The sequence below is a fragment of the Dipodomys merriami genome, unplaced genomic scaffold (assembly GCF_024711535.1).
Source record: "Dipodomys merriami isolate MVZ:Mamm:240054 unplaced genomic scaffold, mDipMer1.0.p SCAF_156, whole genome shotgun sequence".
NCBI lineage: Eukaryota > Metazoa > Chordata > Mammalia > Rodentia > Heteromyidae > Dipodomys > Dipodomys merriami.
In genome coordinates, this window is record NW_027202893.1 from 2,131,818 (window position 1) to 2,157,735 (window position 25,918).

The 25,918-nt window shown below is 42.6% G+C and overlaps 1 protein-coding gene across 2 annotated transcripts in view; it reads left to right on the top strand.

The window, feature by feature from the left end:
• LOC138827496 (GA-binding protein subunit beta-2) overlaps positions 1-25,660 on the top strand; it is a 48,471-nt gene extending 22,811 nt beyond the window's left edge. Inside the window, exons 5-9 of one of the 2 annotated variants that reach the window (XM_070023057.1) lie at positions 935-1,085; positions 8,184-8,291; positions 12,809-12,994; positions 16,812-16,942; positions 17,367-25,660. In XM_070023057.1, coding sequence (XP_069879158.1) covers positions 935-1,085; positions 8,184-8,291; positions 12,809-12,994; positions 16,812-16,942; positions 17,367-17,666 — 876 coding nt within the window. In that variant the 3' untranslated portion in view covers positions 17,667-25,660. The remainder of the gene's footprint in view (positions 1-934; positions 1,086-8,183; positions 8,292-12,808; positions 12,995-16,811; positions 16,943-17,366) is intronic. The other variant, XM_070023058.1, reaches the window with a different exon arrangement.
• Positions 25,661-25,918: the final 258 nt, after the last annotated feature.

Sequence of the window (25,918 nt, forward strand, 5' to 3'; positions counted from 1 at the left end):
ATGGTGCTATGGCTCAAATGGTAGAGTACTTGTCTTGAGCTGAAGAACTCAGGGACAGTGCCCAGGTACTGTCAAGCCCCACAATCAACAAAAAAATATTTTAAAAAATTAATTAGAGGGGCTGGGAAGTTGGCTCAGTGGTAGAGCGCTTGCCTTGCATGCCTGAGGCCCTGGGTTCAATTCCTCAGCACCACATAAGCAAAAAGAAAAAAATCGGAAGTGGCGCTGTGGCTCAAGTGGTAGGGCACTAGCCTTGAGCTGAAGAGCTGAGGGACAGCGCCCAGGCCCAGAGTTCAGGCCCCACAACCGGACCCAAAAAAAAAAAAAATTAATTAGATAATAGAGAAGCATCCTTTTACCAAAATTGAGCAAATATCCCTGGAAATGAAAGTACAACATATGGTACTTTAAAGTCTACTTGATTTTGAAATCTGGCACTCATTTATTTGCTCGTTATATATTCTCTTAGGAATTTCCTCCGTGGCAGAATGGAACAAGTAGTTGGACAAAACTCTAGAGAATATTTTTCTCTTTAGAGATCTCCTGCTAGCACATTGACTTGTAGATAATTGATCTCTAGTGAGGTAAATTACTTTTTAGACTATTTAGATCAATTCCGTCATATTTCAAGAAAAAAATTTCCAGAGAAGGTAAGTGAATTATCTAGAAGTTGTTGGAAATAATACATCTTTCTTTTTCTCAAGCAGAAATAAGTTTCAGAAAGCAACCTAACATCTCTGTTAACTCTGATTTAAAACACAAAACAGAAAAAACAGTATTCTTAATGAGATCTGAGCTCCCTGGGACATTGTGTGCCAGAACTAGTTCAGCTTGATAGAGCACTGGCAATTGAGGAGGTGCATTTCTGTTCAATGACTGTATAACTAAGGTTAATCAGTGTTCTGACTTTGAAATACCCTGCTTCATTTGGTAGGAAGCAATGCAGAATCAGGTGAATGCTAACCCAGAGAGAGCCAACCCTGTGACTAACCCTGTGACTGTGGCTGCTCCATTCATCTTCACCTCAGGAGAGGTAGTTAACCTCGCTAGCTTTGTTTCTTCAACCAGCACCAAAACAACCTCAGGTAATGGTCAATAACATGACATTGCTTTTAGACCTAAAATGAAGAGAACTCCAAGTTTTTCTAGAAATGAATGAATACTCTAAAGGTATGATACTCATCCTTTTTTGGGGGGGGTTGTAGGGTTTGAACTCCAGGGCATGGGTTCTGTCCCTGAGCTCTCTCGCTTAGGCCTCGTGCTCTACAGCTTTGAGCAACAACTCCACTTTTGGTTTTCTGGTGGTTGATTGGAGATAAGAATTTCATGGAGGGGCTGGGAAGGTGGCTCAGTGGTAGAGCACTTGCCTTGCATGCTTGAGGCCCTGGGTTCGATTCCTCAGCACCACATAAGCAGGGGAAAAAAAGCCGGAAGTGGCTCTGTGGCTCAAATAGTAGAGCGCTAGCTTTGAGCTGAAGAGCTGAGGGACAGCGCCCAGGCCCAGAGTTCAGGCCCCATGACTGGACCCCCCCACCAAAAAAAAAAAAAAAAAAAAGAAAGAAAGAATTTCATGGACTTTTCTGCCTAGGCTGTCTTGGAACCATAATTCTCAGATTTCAGCCTCCTAAGTAGCTAGGATTACAGGCATGAGCCACTGGTGCCCAGCTGATACTCATTGTTTTGTTAACATATTCCCAAAACAGTGCTGGGGTTAAAGGTCAAGGTAGAGCACTTGCCTAGTATGTGCAAGGCCTGGGTATAAATCCCCCCCCCCCCAAAAAAAAAAAATCCTGAACAAAAGATTTATAAAAAGCTTCTGAAGCCAAGGCACTTATTCTTTCTGGGGGAAAGGAAGATCACACATTAGGATTATACATAAAGTACTTAAGTTAAAAGTAAAATATAAGCCGGGTGCCAGTGGCTCATGCCTTTAATCCTAGCTATTCAGGAGGGTGAGATCTGAGGATCACAGTTCAAAGCTAGCCCGGGCAGGAAAGTCCATGAGTCTCTCATCTCCAGTAAACCACTAGAAAACTGGAAGTGGCCCTGTGGCTCAAGTGGTAGAGTGCTGGCCTTGAGCTAAAGAGCTCAGGGACAGCGCCCAAGCCCAGAGTTCAAGCCCCACAACCAACCAAAAAAGAAAAAGTAAAATATAGCCAAATGCTAGTAACTTGCTATCTGAAGATCATGGTTTGAAGCCAGCCTGGTCAGACAAGTTCAAAGGACTTTGATCTATAGTTAACCAGCAAAAAGCTAGAAGTGAGCTGGGCATCAGTAAAAGTGAGCCTGTAATCCTGCTCAGGAGGTTGAGATCTAAGATCATGGTTCTAAGCCAGCCCAGTCAGGCAAGTCCATGAGACTCTTAACTCCAATTGACCACCAGGAAATCAGAGTGGAGCTTTGGTTCAAAGTGGTAGAGTGCTAGCCTTGAGCAAAAGAATCTCAGAGACAGCGCTTAGGCCCTGAGTTCAAGCTCCAGAACTGGCAGAAAAATAAATAAATAAAATAAATAAGAATAAATAAATATATTCCCAGTTAAATTGTGTAACATCAAAGAAGTATCTTTTTTTTTTCATACCAGTCCTGTGCCTTGAACTCAGCCTGTGCACTGTCCCTGAGCTTTTGTTCAAGGCTAAGTGCTCTACCACTTGGGCCATAGTTGCATAGTTTAGTAGAAATAAGAATCTCACAGGCTTGTCTGTCTGCCTTCAAACCACAGTCCTCAGATCTCAGCCTGAGTAGCTAGGATTACAGGCATGAGCCACCAGTGCCCAGCTAAAGGAAGTATCCTGAATGAGGTATTATTGAAAGGCAGTTTGATAAAACTGAAGAAACAGGTATACATATAGAATTTTAGACTTCAGACAGAAATATTTATTGATTGACTAACTAGTTGCTTGACATAGGAAAAGTACTTCTCTAATAAACCTTGTTTACATGTCCATGGAATTGGAATATAATGATACTTTCTTATAAGTTTCTTGTTGAGGCTTTGTATATCAGTATAATTTTATAACAATACTTCAATAATAGCTATGAAATGACATAGTGTTGGGCATGGTAGTGAACACCTATAATCCCAGCCTTTGAGAGGCCGATGTAAGAAGATTAATTGAGATTAAATGAGCCTGGGTTACATAGTGAGTTTGAGACCTACTTGGACTACATAGTAAGACGCCTCAAACAAATAACGACAAAAACCATATCACCAACCAAAAAAAGAAAGAAAAAGAAAATTTAACTTTTCAATGAAGGGTGACTATACCATGCCCACAAGGGGGCAATAGTGACTTTCATTTCATAGACTATCAATAGTTAAAGTCAATTTATTTCAATGGTTTAAAAAAATGTGCAGTTAAGGGCTGGGAATGTGGCTTAGTGATAGAGTGCTTGCCTAGCACGCATGAAGCCCAGGGTTTGATTCCTTACTACTACATAAACAGAAAAAGCCAGATGTGGTGCTGTGGCTCAGGTGGTAGAGTGCTAGCCTTGAGCAAAAGCAGCTCAGGGACAGTGCCCAGGCCCTGAGTTCAAGCCCCAGCGCTAACCAAAAAAGTAGTTAAATATATATACATATATATATATATACACACATATATATGTGTGTGTGTGTGTGTATATATATATACATATATATGTGTGTGTATATATATATACATGTGATATATATATATATACACACATATATATGTGTGTGTGTATATATATATACATATATATGTGTGTGTATATATATATATACATGTGTGTGTGTATATATATATATATATACATGTGTGTGTGTGTGTATATATATATATATATATATATACATTTGTAATCTAAAACATTCAAAACCTTTTGGTTCCTAGTGGTTTGGGTTATATTACTTAGAAGCAAGTGCTTTTATAATCCAAAAAGTCTTTTTTTTTTTTTTTTGGTCTGAGACCAGGACTCAAACTCAGGATCCATGCTTCCAACCTCCAGAAAGTCTTTAGAAGCTAATATTTATATGTTCAAAAACTCGTGAAAAGAGCTAGAGATGGTCTTTAGGTTAACTACTGAAATTTTTCTTATCTGATCTGGAATAAAGCCAAACATATTCTCAATAGAGATTCATTGCTTTGGTCCCTTTAGATGAGTATTGTTGTCAGTAGCTGTTGGCAGATCTTTTGCTTTTTCTGTGTTGACAACTGCAAATTGACATTGCTAAACAATCACATACTAGAGTTGACTTACCCATGCAGATAAGTTTATTTTTGCTGTGTGTCAGTACTAGAGTTTCAACTCAGGACTTGTGCTTGCTGGGCAGATACTCTACCACTTCAGCCATATCTCCAGCCCATTTAGCTTTAGTTATTTTTCCAATAGGGTCTCTCATTTATGCCCTATTATCCAGGAAGAATTGTGAGTTCTTATTTTAGCATTTGGTAAGACAGGCTAAATAATAAGATAGTTGTGCATTAACCAGGAAAATTCAGGGATAGGTAACTGAATGTTCCCCTATATGGGAGTCTTTAAATACATACAGAATCTTCTGGAGGTGAAACACTGTGCTCCACCCTTATCACTTAGTTCCCTGGGTTTTTTGAGAGAATTAGAATGAAATTGATATGGTATCGTGTCTCCCCCTCATTTCCACTGCAACAGTTATCATGCCAAGCTATCTACCATTTGTATGTATTTGTGTGCCTGTCCTGGGGCTTGAACTCAGGGCCTGGGCATTGTCCCTGAGCTTTTTTGCTCAAGGCTAGCACTCTGCCACTTGAGCCACAGCCCCACTTCTAGCTTTTTTTTTGGGGGGGGGGAGGTAGCTTATTGGAGATAACAGTCTCATGGCTGGCAGGGTGCCAGTGGCTCATGCCTATAATCCTAGCTACTCAGGAGGCTGAGATCTAAGGATTGCCGTTCAAGGCCAACCTGGCAGGAAAGTCTGTGAGACTTTTACCTCCAGTAAACTACACAGAAAAAGCCAGACTTGACATTGAGGCTCAAGTGGTAGAGGGCTAGCCTTAGCACAAAGAGGCTCAGAGACAGCTCTCAGACCTTAAGTTCAAGCCCAAGGACCATCAAAAAAAAAAAAAAAAAAATCTGGGAGGACACTGATGGTTTATGCCTGTAATCCTAGCTACTCCGGAGGCTGATATCTCAGGATCATTGTTTGAAGCCAGCCTGGGCAGAATAGTCCCCATGAGACTCTTACCTCCAATTAACCACTCAAAAACTAGAAGTGGCGCTGTGACTCAAGTGGTAGAGTGCTAGCCTTAAGCACAAAGAGGCTAGGCTCAGGAATAGCACCCAAGCCCTAAGTTCAAGCCCCACAACTGACCAAAAAAACAAAAAAAAAGTCTGACAGATTTTCCTGCCCAGGTTAGCTTCTGAGATCCTCAGATCTTATCTTCCTGAGTAGCTACAATTATAGGTCTGAGTGAGTGCCTGGCTCTACCCAACTGTTTAAAGTAAAAACCAGCAGGACATTGGTGGCTCAGGCCTGTAATCCTTGCTACTCAGAAGGCTGAGATCTGAGGATCACAGTTTGAAGTCAGCCCAGGAAGGAAAGTCTGTGAGAATCTTACCCTCAATCACCAGAAAACTGGAAGAGGTGCTGTGGCTTAAAGTGATAGAGTGCTAGCCTTGAGCAAAAGAGCTCAGTGACAACACAACCCACAAAATAAATATATAAATAAGTTTACCAGTAAGTTTACTTACATTAGCCAGTTGGGTGTGAGTGACTCACAACTGTAATCTTAGCTACTCAGGAGGCTGAGGTGTGAGGATCACAGTTGGGAGGCAGCCTGGGCAGGAAAGTCCTGAGACTCTCTGGTTTCTGGTGGCTCACGCCTATAATCCTATCTATTCAGGAGGCTGAGATCTGAGGATTACAATTCTAAGCCAGCCTGGGCAGAAAACTCTGTGAGACTCTTTTTTTTTTTTTTTTTTTTTTTGGTCCGGTTGTGGGGCCTGAACTCTGGGCCTGAGCACTGTCCCTCAGCTCTTTAGCTCAAGGCTAGTGCCCTACCACTTGAGCCACAGTGCCACTTCCGGCTTTTTTCTTTTTGCTTATGTGGTGCTGAGGAATCGAACCCAGGGCCTCAGGCATGCAAGGCAAGCGCTCTACCACTGAGCCAGCTTCCCAGCCCCTCTGTGAGACTCTTATCTCTAATTAACCACTCAGAAAACCAGAAAAAAGAAAATTCCATCTCCAAAATAACCAGCAAAAATCAGGGCTGGGTAGCCGGGCGCTGGTGGCTCATGTAAAGTCCATGAGACTCTGATCTCCAATAAACCACTAGAAAACTGAAAGTGGCACTGTGGGTCAAGTGGTAGAGCGCTCACCTTGAGCTGAAGAGCTCATGTCTAGCACAATGCAGTATTACTGAGCCCAGATCCCATTGGTGCATGCCTTTGCTCTAGAGACAGAGATCTGAGGATTGAGGTTCAAAGCCAGCATGGCAGACAAATTTGAGAAACTCTTACATCCGGCTAACCAGCAAAAAGGTGGTACTGGAAGAATGGCTTAAGTGGTTGAGTATTAGCCATGAGAAAAGGGAAAAAATGAAAAATAAAAAGGCTTAAGCGGTTGAGTATTAGCCATGAGAAAAAGGAAAAAATAAAAAAGCTGGTGCCAGTAGTTCACGCCTATAATCCTAGCTTCTCAGGAGGCCAAGATCTGAGGATCATGGTTCAAAGCCAGCTCCAGCAAGAAGCTCTTTGTTTTTGTTTTTGTTTTTTGTTTTTCTTTTGGGTCCGGTCGTGGGACCTAAACTCTGGGTCTGGGCACTGTCCCTCAGCTCTTCAGCTCAAGGCTAGTGCTCTACCACTTGAGCCACAGCGCCACTTCCGGCTTTTTTCTTTCTTTCTTTTTTTTTTTTTTTTGCTTATGTGGTGCTGAGGAATCGAACCCAGGGCCTCTGGCATGCAAGGCAAGCGCTCTACCACTGAGCCACCTTCCCAGCCCCTGTCCCTCAACTCTTTAGCTCAAGGCTAGCACTCTAGCACTTTGAGCCACAGTGCCACTTCCGGTTTTCTGGTGGTTAATTGGAGATGAGTCTCACAGAGTTTCTTGCCCTGGCTGGCTTTGAACTGTGATCCTCAGATCTCAGCCTCCTGAGTATCTAGGATTACAGGTCTGAGCTGGCCTCTGTGAGTAAAAGGTTATAAATAGAGTTCTTTAAAAGTTCATCAAGTCTAGCACTCAGGGGCAGAAGCAGGAAGCTTGTGAGTTCAAGGCTAGCCTGGACTATCTAATGAAATTGCCTCAGAAACAAAGCACATCATGGGCTATGGATGTAGCTCAACTGGCAGAACACTGGCATAGCATACACAAAGCCTAGGTTCAAACCTCAGTAGCACACACACAAAAAAATCATATTATAAAATAGATCAATTTGTATATTAATCCATTGTACTGCCAATGAAATGCCAGGTTTTTAACTGTCCTTGCACTAGAGATCAATATTATTCTCATCTTTCTAGCTGATGAACGGAGGTCGTATGGTAGAACAAAGGCAGGAAAAGCATGCTCCCTTTCCATACTTAGCTCAAGGTGAAGCATGCTTGTAAACCTGCTGCCAAGGAGAGATGTACAACCAGACTCATGAGTGGGTGGATTGTAGTCTGTTAAACTGCTAAAATGCTAAAATGCTCAGCATTGGCAGTGCTAAGAGAATGATCCAATTAGGAGATTGTAGTGGCTTACTACCAAGCATATTAAATTAATCCATTTTAAAGGAAAAACTGTTTTTTGTTGGTCATGGGGCCTGAACTCTGGGCCTGGGTGCTGTCCTCAGCTCTTCAGCTCAAGGTTAGCACTTTACCGCTTGAGCCACAGCACCACTTCTGGTTTTTTCTGCTTATGTAATGCTGAGGAATTGAACCCAGGGCCTCACTTATGCAAGGCAAGCACTCTACCACTGAGCCACCTTCCCAGCCCCCAGGGTAAAACTTTTAAAAGGTTTTGTTTTGTTGGTACTCTGGTTTGAACCCAGGGCCTCCTACTTGCTAGGCAGGAGCTCTACCACTTGAGCCACACTCTAGTTTCTTAAGAGTTTTGATACCATGATATCATTGGTTTGCATCATTTTGGATTAGAAAACAAAATTAAGAACATTAGTGAGAAAAGCTGAAGTTTTTAATACGCCATTTTCAGTTTGCCTCCATTTATTCACTCCGCTGCACCTCATTTGCCTTTTCTACTGAAATAGGTGACCCCCATGTATCAACAGTACAGTTCCCACATCCCACCACTTCAGTGCTGGCCACCCTCGCAGCCCTTGCTGAGGCTTCAGCCCCCTTCGCCAGCTCACACAGAGGTAGGTAAGGGATAGCTGCTGGGTGAATTTCCAGTCTTCTTTTGTTTTTAAATCTCCAGCAGATTTAATTTGCATGAAATATCAAAGAATTGTAGTTTAATTAAAGGAAGCTAGAGAAAAGGATATGGAATCACTGAATCAATGAGAAAGAGATAGTATCAGAGAGTTGAATAACAGAGAATGACTTATTTCTTTGTATTTTTACGAAAAATTGATTTGCCGGGGCTGGGAAGGTGGCTCAGTGGTAGAGTGCTTGCCTTGCTTGCATGCATGAGGCCCTGGGTTCGATTCCTCAGCACCACATAAGCAGAAAAAGCCAGAAGTAGGGCTGAGGCTCAAGTGGTGGAGCGCTAGCCTTGGGGTGAAGAGCTGAGGGACAGAGCCCAGGCCCAGAGTTCAGGCCCCATGACTGATTTAAAAAAAAAATTGATTTGCCTTGACTAATAGTTTTGGATTGAAATGTTTTGTTTTAAATTCCTAGATTTTTAAAGATAATCTGTGCTGTGTTTTGACTAAAACTATCTTAGAACTATTCAAAGTAGCAGTCTAGATATCTTGTATTAAAGTACTAAAATATATACATTCTTAGCTGGGTGCTGGTGGCTCACGTCTGTAATCCTAGCTACTCAAGAGGCTGAGATCTTGAGGATCATGGTTCAAAGCCAGCTTGGGCAGGAAAATCTGTGAAACTCTTATCTCCAATAAACCACCAGAAAACCGGAAGTGGCACTGCAGCTAAAGTGGTAGAGCGCTCGCCTTGAGCTGAAGAGCTGAGAGACAGCATCCAAGCCCAGAGTTCAAGTCCCACGACCACAAAAATAAATAAATAAATTAAGTTAAATTAAATATACACATTCTTATTGTCTTACCCTGTGAACTTAATTTTGATGTGCTTTGGTTTTTGAACATGTTTTATTTTGGCATTTTCAATGGATTTATTTGAATCTATAGGTTATATCCCTTCTAATATTTAAAAACATAAAAGTTTCCAAATCACTTAGCCACAGATAGTTTAATGTAAAGGAAAACCTGGGGGCAGATTGTCAAAGGTAGGGCTCAGTAATCACCTAGAAATCTTTATAGAACTCTGATAGGGTTCTACTCTATAATAAATGAAAGCAGATTGCTCTGATTTCTTTGTGCTATTGACAGTAGGGTGATAAGAACACTCTTCTAATTCTAGTCTTATTTTTCTTACTATCAGTAACTATAAAGGATATCTGCTCAGATATGTATGAATGAGTGACATTGCTTGAGGAAAGGAAGTATTTTTTAAATTTATTTTTAATTAATTAAAATTTTTTTTGGTTGGTTGTGGGGCTTGAACTTGGCCTCGGTGCTGTCCCTGAGCTCTTCATCTCAAGGCGAACACTCTACCACTTGAGCCACAGTGCCACTTCCAGTTTTCTGGTGGTTTATTGGAGATAAGAGTCTCACTGAGCCGGGCGCTGGTGGCTCGTGCCTGTAATCCTAGCTACTCAGGAGGCTGAGATCTGAGGATCGCGGTTCAAAGCCAGCCCGGGCAGGAGAGACCGTGAGACTCCTATCCCCAATTAACCACCAGAAAACCGGAAGTGGTGCTGTGGCTCAAGTGGTAGAGCGCTCGCCTTGAGCTGAAGGCTGAGGGACAGCACCCAGGCCCAGAGTTCAAGCCCCACGGCCGACAAAAAAAAAAAAAAAAAGAGTCTCACTGAGTTTCCTGCCTGGGCTGGCTTTGAACTACGATCCTCAGATCTCAGCCTCCTAAGTAGCTAGCATTACAGGCATGAGCCACCAGTGCCCAGCTTAATTTTTAATTTTTATTTTTTATTGTTATTATAAAGGTGATATGCAGAGAGGTAACAATTATGTAAGCCACATAATGAGTACATTTCTTTTTGGAAAGTAATACCCCTTCCTTCATTCTCTCTGTTTTTCCCTCCCATCCCAACCCACAAGTTATATAATTCATTTTCAGCAAAGTGTCTAGTGAGACCACTGCCACATTTGTTCACCTTAAATTTATCCATGCTGCTCTTTTATTTTGATCTTGGATAAATCATTTAACTTCACTAAGTCTTTAGTTTTCTCATCTCTGGCATGATAGTTGTATTAAATTATCAAGGCCCTTACATCTAACATTTAACTACTATTTCTTCCCAAGAAATGTAAGTACAACCAGGTGCTGGTGGCTCATACCGTACTCCTAGCTACTCAGGACGCTGAGATATGAGAATCTTAGTTTAAAGCTAGCTGAGGCAGGAAAGTCCCTGAGAATTGTACATCCATTTAATTACCAAAAAAGCCTGAAGTGAAGTATGACTCAAGAGGTAGCCTTGAGGACTGGGAATGTGGCTTAGTGGTAGAGTGTTTGCCTAGCATGCATGAAAACCTGAGTTTGATTCCTCAGTACTACATAAACAGAAAAAGGCCAGAAGTAGTACTGTGGCTCAAGTGATAAAGTGCTATCCTTTTTTTTTTTTTTTTTTTGTCGGTCATGGGGCTTGAACTCTGGGCCTGGGCGTTGTCCCTTAGCTCTTCAGCTCAAGGCGAGCGCTCTACCACTTGAGCTACAGCGCCACTTCCGGTTTTCTGGTGGTTTTATTGGAGATAGGAGTCTCACGGTCTCTCCTGCCCGGGCTGGCTTTGAACCGCGATCCTCAGATCTCAGCCTCCTGAGTAGCTAGGATTACAGGCGTGAGCCACCAGCGCCCGGCTTAAAGTGCTATCCTTGAGCAAAAGAAACTCAGGGACAGTGCCCAGACTCTGAGTTCAATCCCCAGAACTGGCTCAAAAAAAAAGGAGGGAGGGGAGAGAGAGAGAGAGAAAATCTTACCCACAGTGGTAGAAACTGTGTGTCTAATATTTCTTAGTGTGCTCAGATACTTAAACAAAATAGGAATTCAGTATACTTCATATAAAACTCTTAGAAAGGAACCTGCCACATAGTAAGTGGTAAATGTAATGCTTATTTGTTTATTTATTTTGCCAGTCCTGGGGCTTGAGCCCAGAGCCTGGGCACTATTATGGAACTTCTACTCAAGGCTAGCACCCTACCACTTGAGCCACAGTGCCACTTACGGCTTTTTCTGTTTATGTGGTACTTTGGAACTGAACCCAAGGCTTCATGCATGCTAGGCAGGGACTCTACCACGAAGCCACATTCCTAGCTCAACACTTATTTATATTACTGTTGATTTATCAGATGGGAAAGCTTTGTATCATATGTTTTTCTGTGAAACTTCAATCTTTTAATTACTATACATGGTAGTTTGTTAACTTGTTATTAAATGTTCTCATTTTATCTACTCTCATTTACAGTTATTTTTCTAAGTTTCATAGATATATTTAGACTTTTAAAATGTTTCTAGGGCTGAGAAGGTGGCTCAGTGGTAGAGCGCTTGCCTTGCATGCCTGAGGCCCTGGGTTCAATTCCTCAGCACCACATAAGCAAAAAGAAAAAAGCCGGAAGTGGCACTATGGCTCTAGTGGTAGAGCGCTAGCCTTGAGCTGAAGAGCTGAGGGACAGCGCCCAGGCCCAGAGTTCAGGCCCCATGACCGGACCCAAAAAAAAATAAAAATAAAAAAATAAAATGTTTCTAAAAATTGGTTCCAAGACAAATATATTGGGGAAACTCAACATATCTTACACATTGTAGGAGAATCACAATGTTCCTTAGCCTACTGAAGCCTCTGATACTTGCCACAAAACAAAAAAGTTTAAATATATTTAAATTAGGCCGGGCGCTGGTGGCTCATGCCTGTAATCCTAGCTACTCAGGAGCCTGAGATCTGAGGATCTCGGTCCAAAGCCAGCCGGGGCAGGAGAGACCGTGAGACTCCTATCTCCAATAAACCACCAGAAAACCGGAAGTGGCGCTGTAGCTCAAGTGGTAGAGCGCTGGCCTTGAGCGGAAGAGCTGAGGGACAGCGCCCAGGCCCAGAGTTCAAGCCCACGACTGACAAAAAAAAAAAAATATATATATATATATATATATATATATATTTAAATTAGCATTTTGAAGATGTATTTATACATCAAACCCATCCATGTTGAAAGCAATTAGCATCTCAACAAAGACATTTCAGAAAATACATTCTAATCCATTCCCTATTTTCTTTTCTTCTCTGACTTAGCATTGTTCAGGAAAGCTTTTGTAAAGTATTGGGAATAACTTATTTTTTTCAGTTTTTCCTTTCTCTGAATAGTGTCTTTTTCTAAGAGAATGAAATTACACATTTTTTTTTTGTTGGTTGTGGGGTTTGAACTCCGGGCCTGGGCGCTGTCCCTCAGCTCTTCAGTTCAAGGCTAGCGCTTCACCACTTGAGAAACAGGACTACTTCTGGTTTTCTGAGTCGTTTATTGGAGATAGGAGACTCATGGACTTTCCTGCCCAAGCTGGCTTTGAACCATGATCCTCAGATCTCAGCGTTCCTGAATAGCTAGGATTACAGGTGTGAACCACCAGCTCCCAGCTGAAATTACATTCTTATTTTTTAAAAAGTTGAAATCTTAAATTTACTTTTGTTTTCTCTAGCTAATTCAGAGGAATTCATAGAGGGGAATTCTGTTGATTCATCAATCCATCAAGTGATGGGCAGTGGAGGCCAGAGAGTTATCACCATAGTGACGGATGGAGTTCCTCTGAGTAATATCCAAACGGCAATTCCTACTGGAGGCATTGGCCAGCCGTTCATTGTAACTATGCAAGATGGACATCAAGGTAAGTTATCGCCTATAGACAATTGTTTATTAAAAGATATTTTTAGGGGCTGGGAAGGTGGCTCAGTGGTAGAGTGCTTGTCTTGCATGCATGAGGCCCTGGGTTTGATTCCTTAGCACCACATAAGCAAAAAGAAAAAAGCCGGAAGTGGCGCTGTGGCTCAAGTGGTAGAGCTCTAGCCTTGTGCTGAAGAGCTGAGGGACAGCTCCCAGACCCAGAGTTCAGGCCCCAGGATGGGACCCAAAAAAAAAAAAGAAAAAAAGCCGGAAGTGACACTGTGGCTCAAGTGGTAGAGCGCTAACCTTGAGCTGAAGAGCTGAGGGACAGCGCCCAGGCCCAGAGTTCAGGCCCCAGGACCAGACCCAAAAAAAAAAAGGTATTTTAAGCCCGGTATGGTGGTACGTACCTGTAACCCCAGCTACTGAAGAGAGAGGCAAAAGGATGACAAGCTCAAAACCAGCCAGGTATATTTATGGGGACCCTATCTCAAAAGTAAAATACAAACAAAAAGACTTGGGGTATGGTTCAAGTAGTAGAGCATTTGCCTAGGATGTGTGAGGCCCTACATTCAATCCCAAATTCCACATAAAACTGTAAAAAAGGTATTTTAGACATTCAACAGTTCCCAAAAATGATCCATTAAGACAAATAGTAGTCTAGGTACTGGGAGGCTCACACCCATAAACCTGACTATTCAAGAAACTCAATATGGGGATCATAGAGGATCCAGTTAACTAGCAAAAAGCCAGAAGTACAAGTGTGGCTCAAGTGGTTGAGTGCCAGCTTTGAGTAAGAAAACCTAAGCAAGAATTGAGAGCCATGGGCTGGGAAGGTGGCTCAGTGGTAGAGCGTTTGCCTTGCATGCCTGAGGCCCTGGGTTCGATTTTTCAGCACCACATAAGCAAAAACAAAAAAAACCAGAAGTGGCGCTGTGGCTCAAATGGTAGAGCGCTAGCCTTGTGCTGAAAAGCTGAGGAACAGCGCCCAGGCCCAGAGTTCAGGCCCCACAACCAAAAAATAAATAAAAAAATAAAAAGAGGGGCTGGGAAGGCAGAGTGCATGCCTTACAATCATGAGGCCCTGGGTTCGATTCCTCAGCACCACATAAACAGAAAAAGCCGGAAGTGGCGCTGTGGCTCCAGTGGTAGAGCACTAGCCTTGAGCTGAAGAGCTGAGGGACAGCTCCCAGACCCAGAGTTCAGGCCCCATGACCGGCAAAAAAATAAAAAATAAAAAATAAAATAAAAAGAATTAGTCCTGCTGGGTCTGTAATCCTAGCTACTCAGGAGGCTGAGATCTGAGGATTGAGGTTCAGAGCCAGACAAGGCACGAAAGTACATGCGACTCTATCTCCAATTAACCACCAAATGCTGGAAATGGAGGCTGAACTCAAGTAGTAGAGTGCCATCTTTAAGTGAAAAAGCTCTGGACAATGCATCTAGACCCTTAGATCAAGTCCCAGTACTGGCACAAAACAACAACAAAAAATAGACAAAGAAGTGGTACTGTGGCTCAAGTGGTAGAGTGCTAGCCTTGAGCAAAAGAAGCTCAGGGACAGTGCCCAGGTCCAGAGTTCAGGCCCCAGGACTGGCCAAAAACAAAACAATAAAAATACTATTTGCTACCGAGAGCTGATGGCTTACACCTGTAATCCTAGCTACTCAGGAGGCTAAGATCTGAGAATTGCAGTTCAAAGCCAGCCCAGGCAGGAAACTCTGTGAGACTCTTTATCTCCAATAAACCACTAGAAAACCAGAAGTGGTACTGTGACTGAAGCAGTAGAGTGCTGGCCTTGAGCTGAAGAGCGAAGGGATAATGCCCAAGTCCAGAGTTCAAGCCCCACGACCAGCAAAAAGAAATATTAAAAAAAAATAATATTTGCCAAGCACTGGTGACTCACACCTGTAATTCTAGCTACTGAGGAGGCTGAGATCTGAGGATTTTCTGCCAGCCTGGGCAGAAAAGTTCCTGTGAGACTCTAATCTCCAATTAATCACTGAAGAACCAGAAGTGGTACTGTGGCTCAAAATGGTAGAGCACTAGCCTTCAGCAAAAGAATTCAGGGATAGCGCCCAGGCCCTGAGTTCAAGCACCAAGACCAAACAAAAAAAAGAACAAATAATAGAACCAGGTAGCTCATGCCTGTAATCCTAGCTACTCAGGTAGCTGAGACCTCTAGGACCACAATTCAAGGTTAGTCTGGGCAGAAATGTCCTTGAAGGTCTGTCTCTAAATAACCAGCAAAAAGCAGGACTGGAAGGCATGTCTCAAGTGGTAAAGCACCAGCCAAAGAAGCCCAGCAAGTACAAGGATCTGCAAAAAACAAAAAAACGACTAATAGTGAGAGCAGGAGAATGCCAGATACAAAGAATCTCTCAGAAAAGAAACAGTCTGATAAGAAGCAGTCTGATAAAAGCTCTTTCTCAGGCTGGGAATGTGGCTTAGTGGTAGACTGCTTGCCTAGCATGAATGAAGCCCTGGGTTCCATTCATCAGTACAACATAAACAGAAAACGCCAGAAGTAACACTGTGGCTCAAGTGGTGGAGTAATAGCCTTGAGCAAAAGACGCTCAGGGACAGTGCCCAGGCTCTGAATTCAAGCCCCAGAATTGGCAAAAACAAAAAACAACAACAACATAAAACACTAGTTCTCGGGCTGGGAAGGTGGCTCAGTGGTAGAGCGCTTGCCTTGCATGCATGAGGCCCTGGGTTCGATTCCTTAGTACCACATAAGCAGAAAATAAAAAAGCCGGAAGTGGTGCTATGGCTCAAGTGGTAGAGCGCTAGCCTTGAGCTGAAGAGCTGAGGGACAGCACCCAGGCCCAAAGTTCAGGCCCCACAAGTGGACCTCTCTCTCTCTCTCTCTCTCTCTCTCTCTCTCTCTCTCTCTCTCTCTCTCTCTCTCTCTCTCTCTCTCACACACACACACACACACACACACACACACACACACACACACACACACACACACACACACACACACACACACACACACACACACACACACACAGCCATAACTTACCTGTTGACTCTATTTTTATCCCTAATTTTCTTTTTCTTTCTTTCTTTCTTTCTTTTTTTTTTGGTCATGGGGCTTGAACTCTGCTGGGCCTGGGCGCAGTCCCTGAGTTCTTCAGCTCAAGGTGAGCACTTTACCACCTGAGCACAGCACCACTTCCACACCTGTGGATTCTAAGACCCCAGAGATATCAAAAACAATGTATCAGGATATATTTCACTTCAGTTTTTGTTTTTTGTTTTTGTTTGTTTTTTTGGGTCCAGTCATGGGCCTGAACTCGGCTTGGGCACTGTCCCTCAGCTCTTCAGCTCAAGGCTAGCGCTCTACCACTTGAGCCACAGTGCCACTTCCGGCTTTTTTCTTTTTGCTTATGTGGTGCTGAGGAATCAACCCAGGGCCTCATGCATGGAAGGCAAGCGCTCTACCACTGAGCCACCTTCCCAGCCCCCTTCACTTCATTTTTTTTTTTTTTTTTGTAAAAAGCAAAACTAGCCAGGCACTGGTGGTTCACGCCTGTAATCCTAATTACTCAGAAGGCTAAGTTCTGAGGATTGCAATTCAAAGCCAGCCCAGGCAGGAAACTCTGTGAGACTCTTATCTCTAATTACCACCAGAAAACTGGAAGTGGCACTGTGGCTGAAGTAGTAGAGCGCTAGCCTTGAGCTGAAGAGCTGAGGGACAGCGCCCAGGCCCAGAGTTCATGCCCCAGGACTGACCAAAAAAAACCAAAAACAAAAACAAAGCTTCTTTGTTTTATTATGTATTCATCACTTCCAATTGGTGTCCTTTGGCTTATAGTTCTAACTGTACCTGCTGGTCAGGTTGCAGAGGAGACTATAATTGAAGAGGAAGAAGAAGAGGCAGAGAAGTTGCCACTGACAAAGAAAGCAAGGATGGAAGAATTAATAAACAATGTGGATGAGAGCAAGGTAATGTAATTTTTAGAAGAAAAGAGAAGCCAGGCATGGTGGCTCATGCCTATAATCCTAGCTACTCAGGAGGCTGAGATCTGAGGATTGTGGTTCAAGGCTGCTTGGGCAGGAAAGGCCAGGAGACTCTTATCTCCAATAAGCAACTCAGAAAACCGGAAGTGGAAGTGGTGCTGTGGCTCAAGTGGTAAAGAGCTAGCCTTGAGCTGAAGAGCTCAGGGACAGTGCCCAGGCCCAGAGTTCAAGCCCCACGACCGATCAAAAAAAAAAGAAAGAAAAAGAAAAGAGAAAACCCAAAACTGTAACTATTAAGCTCTGAACCTTTCTTCATTTTTTTTATCTACTTTCTGGATAATATGTGATATGATGTGGGTAATAAGGATTAAGAAATGTTTACCATGTGGTGACACGGTTCACTTTACAGGAAGGCAGTGAAAGAGAATTACTACAGCAGCAACTCCAGGAGGCCAATCGAAGAGCTCAAGAATACCGACACCAGCTCCTAAAGAAAGAGCAGGAGGCAGAACAGTACCGCCTTAAGCTAGAGGCTATGGCCCAACACCAGCCTAATGGAGTTGATTTCACTGTGGTTGAAGAGATAGCTGAAGTGGACACTGTAGTAGTAACAGAGGGGGAGGTGGAAGAAAGAGAAACAGAAGTGAGGAGGTCAGGAGGCACCACAGAAAACAACGTTGGAGTTTCCATAGAAACTGTTTCATCTTAACATGCAGGGGCCACAACTTGCATTGAGTACATCTTGTTCCTTTTAAGAAGAAAATACAAAGACAAACGAATAAAAATTAAGAATGGAGCTGGTTTCCAGTGGCTCACGCCTGTAATCCTAGCTACTCAGGAGGCTGAGATCTGAGAATTGTGGTTCAAAGCCAGCCCGGACAGGAAAGTCCATGAAACTCCAATAAACCACCAGAAAACCTGCAGTAGCTCTGTGGCTCTAGTGGTAGAGCGCTAGCCTTAAGCTGAAGAGTTTAGGGACAGCTCCCAGGCTCAGTTCAAGCCCCACGACCACACACACAAAAAAAATAATAATTAAGAATGCCTGACGCCGGTGGCTCATGCCTGTAATCCTAGGTACTCAGGAGGCTGAAATCTGAGGATTGTGATTCGAAGCCAGCCTGGGCAGGAAACGCTGTGAGACTCTTACCTCCAATTAACCACCAGAAAACCAGCAGTGACACTGTGGCTCAAGTAATAGAGCACTAGCCTTCAGCTGAAGAGCTGAGGGACAGCACCCAGGCCCAGAGTGCAAGTCCCACGACTGACCAAAAAAAGAAAAAGAACATATTTAAGAAGAAAACTATAGCAAGATACAGTGGTTGGGCCCACGAAGGCTCTGTATGCAACTGGAAAATTCAAAGCCATATTTGGAAACACTTCTAAGGGACCCAACTTATTAGGACCAAATTTCTCAGCTATCGTAAATGCTTTAAGCATAGAAGCAAATGTGTGCTGAATGTTGTAAGTTGATTATTTTTATAAATAACTGGTTTTATATAAAAAGGTTTCAAAATAATACTTCTAATATACACACACGAAGAGCCTTTAATAATTGTGCCTGAGCCGGGCACTGGTGGCTCACGCCTGTAATCCTAGCTACTCAGGAGGCTGAGATCTGAGGATCGCGGTTCAAAGCCAGCCCGGGCAAGAGAGACCGTGAGACTCCTATCTCCAATAAACCACCAGAAAACCGGAAGTGGCGCTGTAGCTCAAGTGGTAGAGCACTCGCCTTGAGCTGAAGAGCTGAGGGACAGTGCCCAGGCCCAGAGTTCAAGCCCCACGACCGACAAAAAAAAAATAATAATAATAATTGTGCCTGAAAATTTCAAGTTACCTAATGCCTTTTGCCTTATATCTTTGGAACTGATTAGCAGGGAGATTAGAAGCAAACTTTGGGGAAATAAAAAGGAATGTATTCTACTTCTAAAGAATGAGGCACTCTCAACTATCCTGAGGTAATTTTACCAAAAATAAATTATGAGCTTGGAATGGTGGTGTACATCAATAATCCCAGCACTCAGGAGACTTAGGTAGTAGGCCAGCCAGGACTACATAACTAAGCTCTGTCTCCATTATGTGTCCATAGCTCAGATATCAGTTTAAAAAGTGGGAATATTGCTGGAGATGTAATTCAGTGGTAGAATGGGTACCTAGCATGGATAAAGCTGGGTTCTATTTCTAGCAACATATACATAATTTTAAAAAAAATAGCTGAGTGAGAGTGACTCTTGCCTATAATTCTAATTACTTGGGAGGCTGAGACTTAAAGGGTTGATGTTTGAAGCCAGACCTGGCAGAAAAGCACAGCACACAGTCTCCAGTTAGCCAGCAAAATACCAGACTGGAGGTTTAATAGAGGACCAGCTATGAGCAAGAAAGCCCTGCAAGAACACGAGGCCATAAGTTCAGGCCCCAGTACTGGCACAAAGAAGAAAAAAAAATCTGAAATCAAAAAATTTAAAACTATAAAGAACACTTGTTTATGTGGGAGAAGTGTTGTATATAAAACCCAAGTCCTCTGTCTATAGTTTCAGAGTGCTGGAAAACGGCCAACAAGAGGCTTATTGGGCTGTGAAACTAGTCTTGATATAAAAACTTAACATTGACTGTATTGTAGAAAATTGTAATCAGGAGGATAGTCTGAACAACTTGTTTCCAGACATTTATTTATATAAAATTGAACTCAAACTCTTTAATTTTAGAAATTTTGTTGAATCTCCTGTCATTTAGGATACATGGACTTTTCTATGGCCCTGTATCTTACATGCAAAAAAAAGTCATGGAGTAGAGATGATGAATGCTGATGACTATCATTTTCATTTCCATTTGATTTTGAGTGAGTAAATCACTCTGTTTCTCTAAGCTTGGGCCTAATACAGAGCTTTATGCCTTCTCAGTATGTATGACCAGGGGAATAGCAACTATTCGTGTGATAAAGTAAGAAACCAGTGTCTGACCCCTTTGTCTACCTTCCTCCTTTTTCTCCCACTGCCTACTCCATCTGTCCAGAGGCTTTGGTTAAGTGGTTTCATTGCTCGGTTTTCTTGGTATGTCAGCATGAGGGTTTAAAAAAGAAAGAGAGAAAGGGATGGAGAGAGAAAAGTTGTGAGGAGGTTACATTGGATAGATTATTGCCTTTGAAATCCAGCCCTCACCATTTTAGACTTGCTTGCTTGTTTGTAAATGAGAAGAAACTTGAGAGAAACTTTTTTTTTTTGGGGGGGGGCAGTCTTGGGGCTTGAACTCAGGGCCTGGCACTGTCCCTAGTTTCTTTTGCTCAAGGCTAGCAGTCTACCACTGGAGCCACAGCACCACTTCCAGGGCTTCATGCATGCTATGTGAGCACTTACCACTAATCCACATTCCCAGCCCCCAAGTAAACATTTGAATGATTGTTTAGAATATGGTTTTCTTAATTAAAGGTCATGGGGAAAACATGCTTTTTTTTTTTTTTTTGTGCCAGTCCTAGGACTTGAACTCAGGGCTTGGACCCTGTTTTGAGCTTTTTTTTTCTTTTTTCTTTTTTGGGTCCGGTCGTGGGGCTTGAACTCTGGGCCTGGGCGCTGTCCCTCAGCTCTTCAGCTCAAGGCTAGCGCTCTACCACTTGAGCCACAGTGCCACTTCCAGCTTTTTTCTTTTTGCTTATGTGGTGCTGAGGAATCGAACCAGGGCCTCAGGCATGCAAGGCAAGCACTCTACCACTGAGCCACCTTCCCAGCCCCTTGAGCTTTTTTTTTTTTACTCAAGGCTAGCACTCTACCATTTGAGCCACAGCTCTACTTCAGGCTTTTTTTGGTGGTTAATTGGAGCCCAAGCAGGCTTTTAACTGTGATCCTCAGATCTCAGCCTCCTGAGAAGCTGGGATTACAGGCATGAGCCACCAGCACCAATCAAACACATGGATTTTTAATTTGGAAAAGAATTTGACAAGTGGGAAGTGGCACTGTAGCTCAAGTGGTAGAGCACTAGCCTTGAGCTGAAGAGCTGAGGGACAGCGCCCAGGCCCAGAGTTCAAGCCCCACGACTGACCTTAAAAAAAAAGAATTTGACAAGTTAACTTGATTCTCTTTACCTTGATTAGTGAAGTAATTTGTAGTGTTTCAAGTTGCAGAATCATTTTGGGCTCAAAATACACTGAAAATATAATTCCCAAAACCAAATTTAGCAAACAGAATTGGCTTAGAGGCATTTAGAGAAAGGATTGGTTTTGAAACTAATCTTGGCTTCTAGCCACCTAAGCTAGGTTTTCTCTGTGGTTTTGAGTACCTAGCACTTCCAAAATGCATCAATAAGAGAAAAAGTGAAATTGTATCTGCTATCAACTTATCCTGTTCCCATTTGAAGTGCTTTTTTTTTTTTTCTTCTGTGTCCCTTTGGAAATCAAGTGCTAATAATTAGGCTGTTATGTACAGCATTTCAAACCTTAGCTTAACTACAAGGACCAAGAATCATTTTAGATGTTAGTTGTTTTTGTTCTTTGTGTACATGTTGGTTTTACTCCTCCTCCACCATTAAGGGAGAGTAGAGGTTAACCCAACACACCCAAGTCTAACCACCTCATTCTGTGGGCTATACTGATTGGGGATGGTGAGTATCCATCTGACACTCTCTTTCCTGCATAAAGAGTCTCCACCTATAAGGAGAATTGTAAAAGATATGTTTGCACTAAAAAAAAAAAAAAAAAAAAACCTGTAATAGCCGGGCGCTGGTGGCTCACGCCTGTAATCCTAGCTACTCAGGAGGCTGAGATCTGAGGATCGTGGTTCAAAGCCAGCCCGGGCAGGAGAGACCCTGAGATTCCTATCTCCAATAAACCACCAGAAAAATCGGAAGTGGCGCTGTAGCTCAAGTGGTAGAGCGCTCGCCTTGAGCTGAAGAGCTGAGGGACAGCGCCCAGGTCCAGAGTTCAAGCCCCACGACCGACAAAAAAAAAAAAAAAAAAAACCTGTAATACAGGTCAAGTCATTTTTGACAATAGAGTAAGAAAGAAGTTTGTTAGAGAAAAGGTAGGGAGGGAGAGAATGGAAATGTTTGAAAGAGGTGCACAGGAATAGGCCGTTTAACATCCCAGAGAAGGGACATAGGATTTGATCTCCAGTTATATTACCATGGAGAGGGGGGTGGGTCAGGATGCCTTCAAGTAGTTAGAAATTAAATATTGAAGACTGGAGGTGTGGCTCAAACGGTAGAGGGCTAACCTGGAGCAAGAGTAAGAGTGCAAGACCCTGAGTTCAGGCCCCAGTAACACATGTGTGCGTGCGCGCACGCAGGCACACACACACACACAAGAAAAAAATTAAATATTGAAGGGTTAGACCATTAATCCCAGCATTCAGAAAGCTGAGGTTGGAGACCAGCCTGGACTACATAGAAATATTGTCTGAAAATAAAAGATAAATTTGAAAGGAGTGGGGCGGGGGGGGGGGGGTGGCGGAGAAAGCTGGGTACAGGTGGCTCATGTCTGTAATCCTAGTAACTACTCTGGAGGCTGAGATCTGAGGACCACAATTTGAATCCAACCCAGACAAAAGGATCCAATTAACCAGCAAAAAGCCAGAAGAGCTGCCAGAAGTGGAGCTGTGACTCAGGTTTGGTAGAGCACTGGAGTGAAAAAGCTAGAAGACAGCACTGAGGCCTCAGTTCAAGCCTCAGTTACCAGCATAAAAAAGTAAATAGCGAACAAACTAGTGCACTACCATTTTATGACTTTACATAATTCAATCAGTCATGGAAGTCATTAAGATGTGGCTTAATTCTTTCAGTTTAGAAGATTCCAGCTGTTTTTGTTTTGTCAGTTATAAGGCTTGAACTTAAGGTCTGGGCAATGTCCTTACGCTTTTTCCTTCAAGTCTAGAGCTCTACCATTTTGAGCCACAGTGCCATTTCCAGTTTTCTGATAGTTAATAACCTTTCCCACCCAGGCTGCCTTTGAATCACAATCCTCAGATCTCAGCCTCCTAAGTAGTTAGGAGCCACCAACACCTGGTGATACTTTTTTTTTTTTTTGGGGGGGGGGTCCGTCATGGGGCCTGAACTCTGGGCTTGGGCACTGTCCCTCATCTCTTCAGTTCAAGGCTAGCGCTCGGGCAGGGAATGTAGCTCAGTGGTAGAGCACTTGCCTTGCATGCCTGAGGCCCTGGGTTCCATTCCTCAGCACCACATAAACAGAAAAAGCCGGAAGTGGTGCTGTGGCTCAAGTGGTAGAGCGCTAGCCTTTTTTTTGGGGGGGGGTCTGGTCCTGGGACAGTGCCATTTCTGGCTTTTTCTGTTTATGTGGTGCTGAGGAGTCGAACCCAGGGACTCATTCATGCAAGGTAAGAACTCTACCACTGAGCCACCTTCCCAGCCCCCCTCCTTTTTTTTTTTTCTTTTTGGCGTAGTTGGTTTATTGAGAATCATCAGACAAGTAGTCCAGAGTTGGCGTTTGAACCAGAGGAACTTGGAGTTTAGAGTGGTGCTTGCTTTAAAATAATGCTGCTTTAGCAATATCAGTATTAATGTCAGGAATTTTGACCCTATGTTTGCATTTTGGTCTTAAGCCTTTGCTGTAAAAAGATGGAAAAAAAGAATTTTAATACTTCTGTTCTTATTCCTAACTTCAGGGAAATTAATTGTAAATGTATAAATATACATTCCCTTCCCGTGCCTAACTTTGTGGGACCTCTAAGTTGTAATGCCAGAGTTAAGATATCTTGATTGAACTGTAAGAATATTTGGCTATAGGGTTACCTGTTTTGAACTCAGTGCCTTAAAAGATACTTTTTTTTGTCAAATATTATTATTTTTTACTTTGATTTCCCTCTACTTCAGCTTTACTATTGCATTAAATGTTTGTCTACTCAATAATACTAGAAATCTGTGACATACAAAGTGATTTCCTTTTTTATACTGATATAAAAGAAATTTACTAGCTAACTCCATTTGTTTGGTATTGAATGATAGGTAGTTTTTATATGTATTTCTAGATGTAAGTTAGTGTACATGTTTGTAAATATATATATATGGATTTTCCCACTATTGTTCATTTTAGGTTCATCTCTAAATTACCTGGTATAACCTGGAAATTTTAAATTTAATGAAACACAGAGGTTTCTTTATATCCAATGAATGGGCTGAAAATGAGGAAGACTGCTTTACCTTGCCCTTCTCTGTCAAGCAGTAAAGAGAAACCCAAGGGGTGAAGTCTCAGGGAGAGCCAGTGCCTGGTTGTGAAGGGAATTATTGCCAAGTGCTGGTGGCTCATTCCTGTAATCTTAGCTACTCAGGAGGCTAAGATCTGAGGATCAAGGTTTGAAGCCAGCTTGGGCAGACAAATCCTAGAGACTTGTATCTCCAGTTAACCAGCCAAAAAGCTGGAAGTAGAGATGTGGCTTACATGGTAGAGTTCAAGCCCCAGAAAAACAACATTAAAAAGTTATAAATAAATGGAATTGATTAGCCAACAGTGTGATGACATGATGTATGCAGAAAGGTTGAGAGTCCTACTTTTACTCCTATGGAAGATACTTTGACACAAAATCCCTTATACATCCCAGCAAGTCAGAAGTCTCCCGATAAACTGTCATGGTAAAAGGAACAGAACAAACATTCTGTAATATAGCTACCTTTGTGGTTCAGAATCTCATCATTTTGACAAATGATGTTCATTTTGAGAAAGCCTGTGTGACCATGTCCTCACATTAAGATCCTTCAGGCTAGAAGATTTACAGCACAGAATGAACTTGGCCCAGAAGTTTAACAATGTGATGGGATAAGTTTTTGCCCTAGTTTATTAGAGAATTGCTGTTCTCTAGTCTTTGTGCAGCCCCAAATGGAATACATGTCAAGACACCTGTATGCACTTTCAGCCCTTATCTATCTCCACTTTGTGTGGTGATTCTTTCCCCTTTCTAAGTTTGTACTCTTTGCTATGCCAATTTATCTAACAAGAGACCAGAACTGAGAAGAATGTGAATTGGAATTAAATAGCTTTGAGCCTCTGGTGCTGCCCTTAAAAAAAAAAAATTAACCTCTTTAGGATTAGGGGGTGGGGTGACATTCCTAGACTCTACAGTAGCAATTTGGCTTGTTAATAGCAGGAAATTGTATTCCCTATCTCTCTCCCTTCCCCTTCCCCCTGCCCCACGACTGCTTCTGTGGTTCCATTGTTCTTATCTCACTGAGGCTTTCCCAGGCACTAGAACCTAATTAGTAGGTCATCTTTAATCCTTAGGCCTTATCTTTTGGACCCCTTCTCTCCCCATTACCACATACTTTGTTTATTCTGCCGTTGATTTGTTTCTGAGAATTAATCTAGGTCACACCCTCTTCCCAGTTGGTTGTAGCGTCTTGTTCTGTCAACAATAATGGTAGCCACTCTGTTCCCTGGCTTAATGGTAGCAACTCTGTTCCTGGCTTTGCCCTGTGTGTTCTCCTTCTGCCAAGGCCACTGTGTTTTTTCAGGCAGGGGCGTGTCCCTAGACTCTTCACAATGTCCTTGGTTTTCCAGGGCATCTGACAGCTTTATGTACAGAAACTTCAATTTTAGGAAAACTTAAATATCCTTTCCTTTTTTTAAAATTTGCGATAAAATAGTTTGATTCTGATAAGTTTGTGTGGATGTGTGTGTGAATGAGCAGCTATGTGAATATACACTTACACAGATCTATATATACATACAATTTTTCTACTGTCAGTTAAAATAAAAATGTTTCTTAATAAAACATCAGTGTCATTGAATTCTTTTTCATCACATAGGCAAAAATTACATTTATCTTCTGATCGTATTCCTACCTTCTGCCTTCTCCTTATCTAGTGACTCCATGGCTGGGTATTCTTGACAGGCAGAGCAAATTAAATCTACCCTTTGCCTAGCAGTAGACGTCTACGAGAGGAGAATGGTAACTGAAAGTGTCCTATGTCTTATGTGGGAGTCATTGCTGAGCCAGAGTGAGGAAAACACTGAGCTCAGGGAGGCTTGGA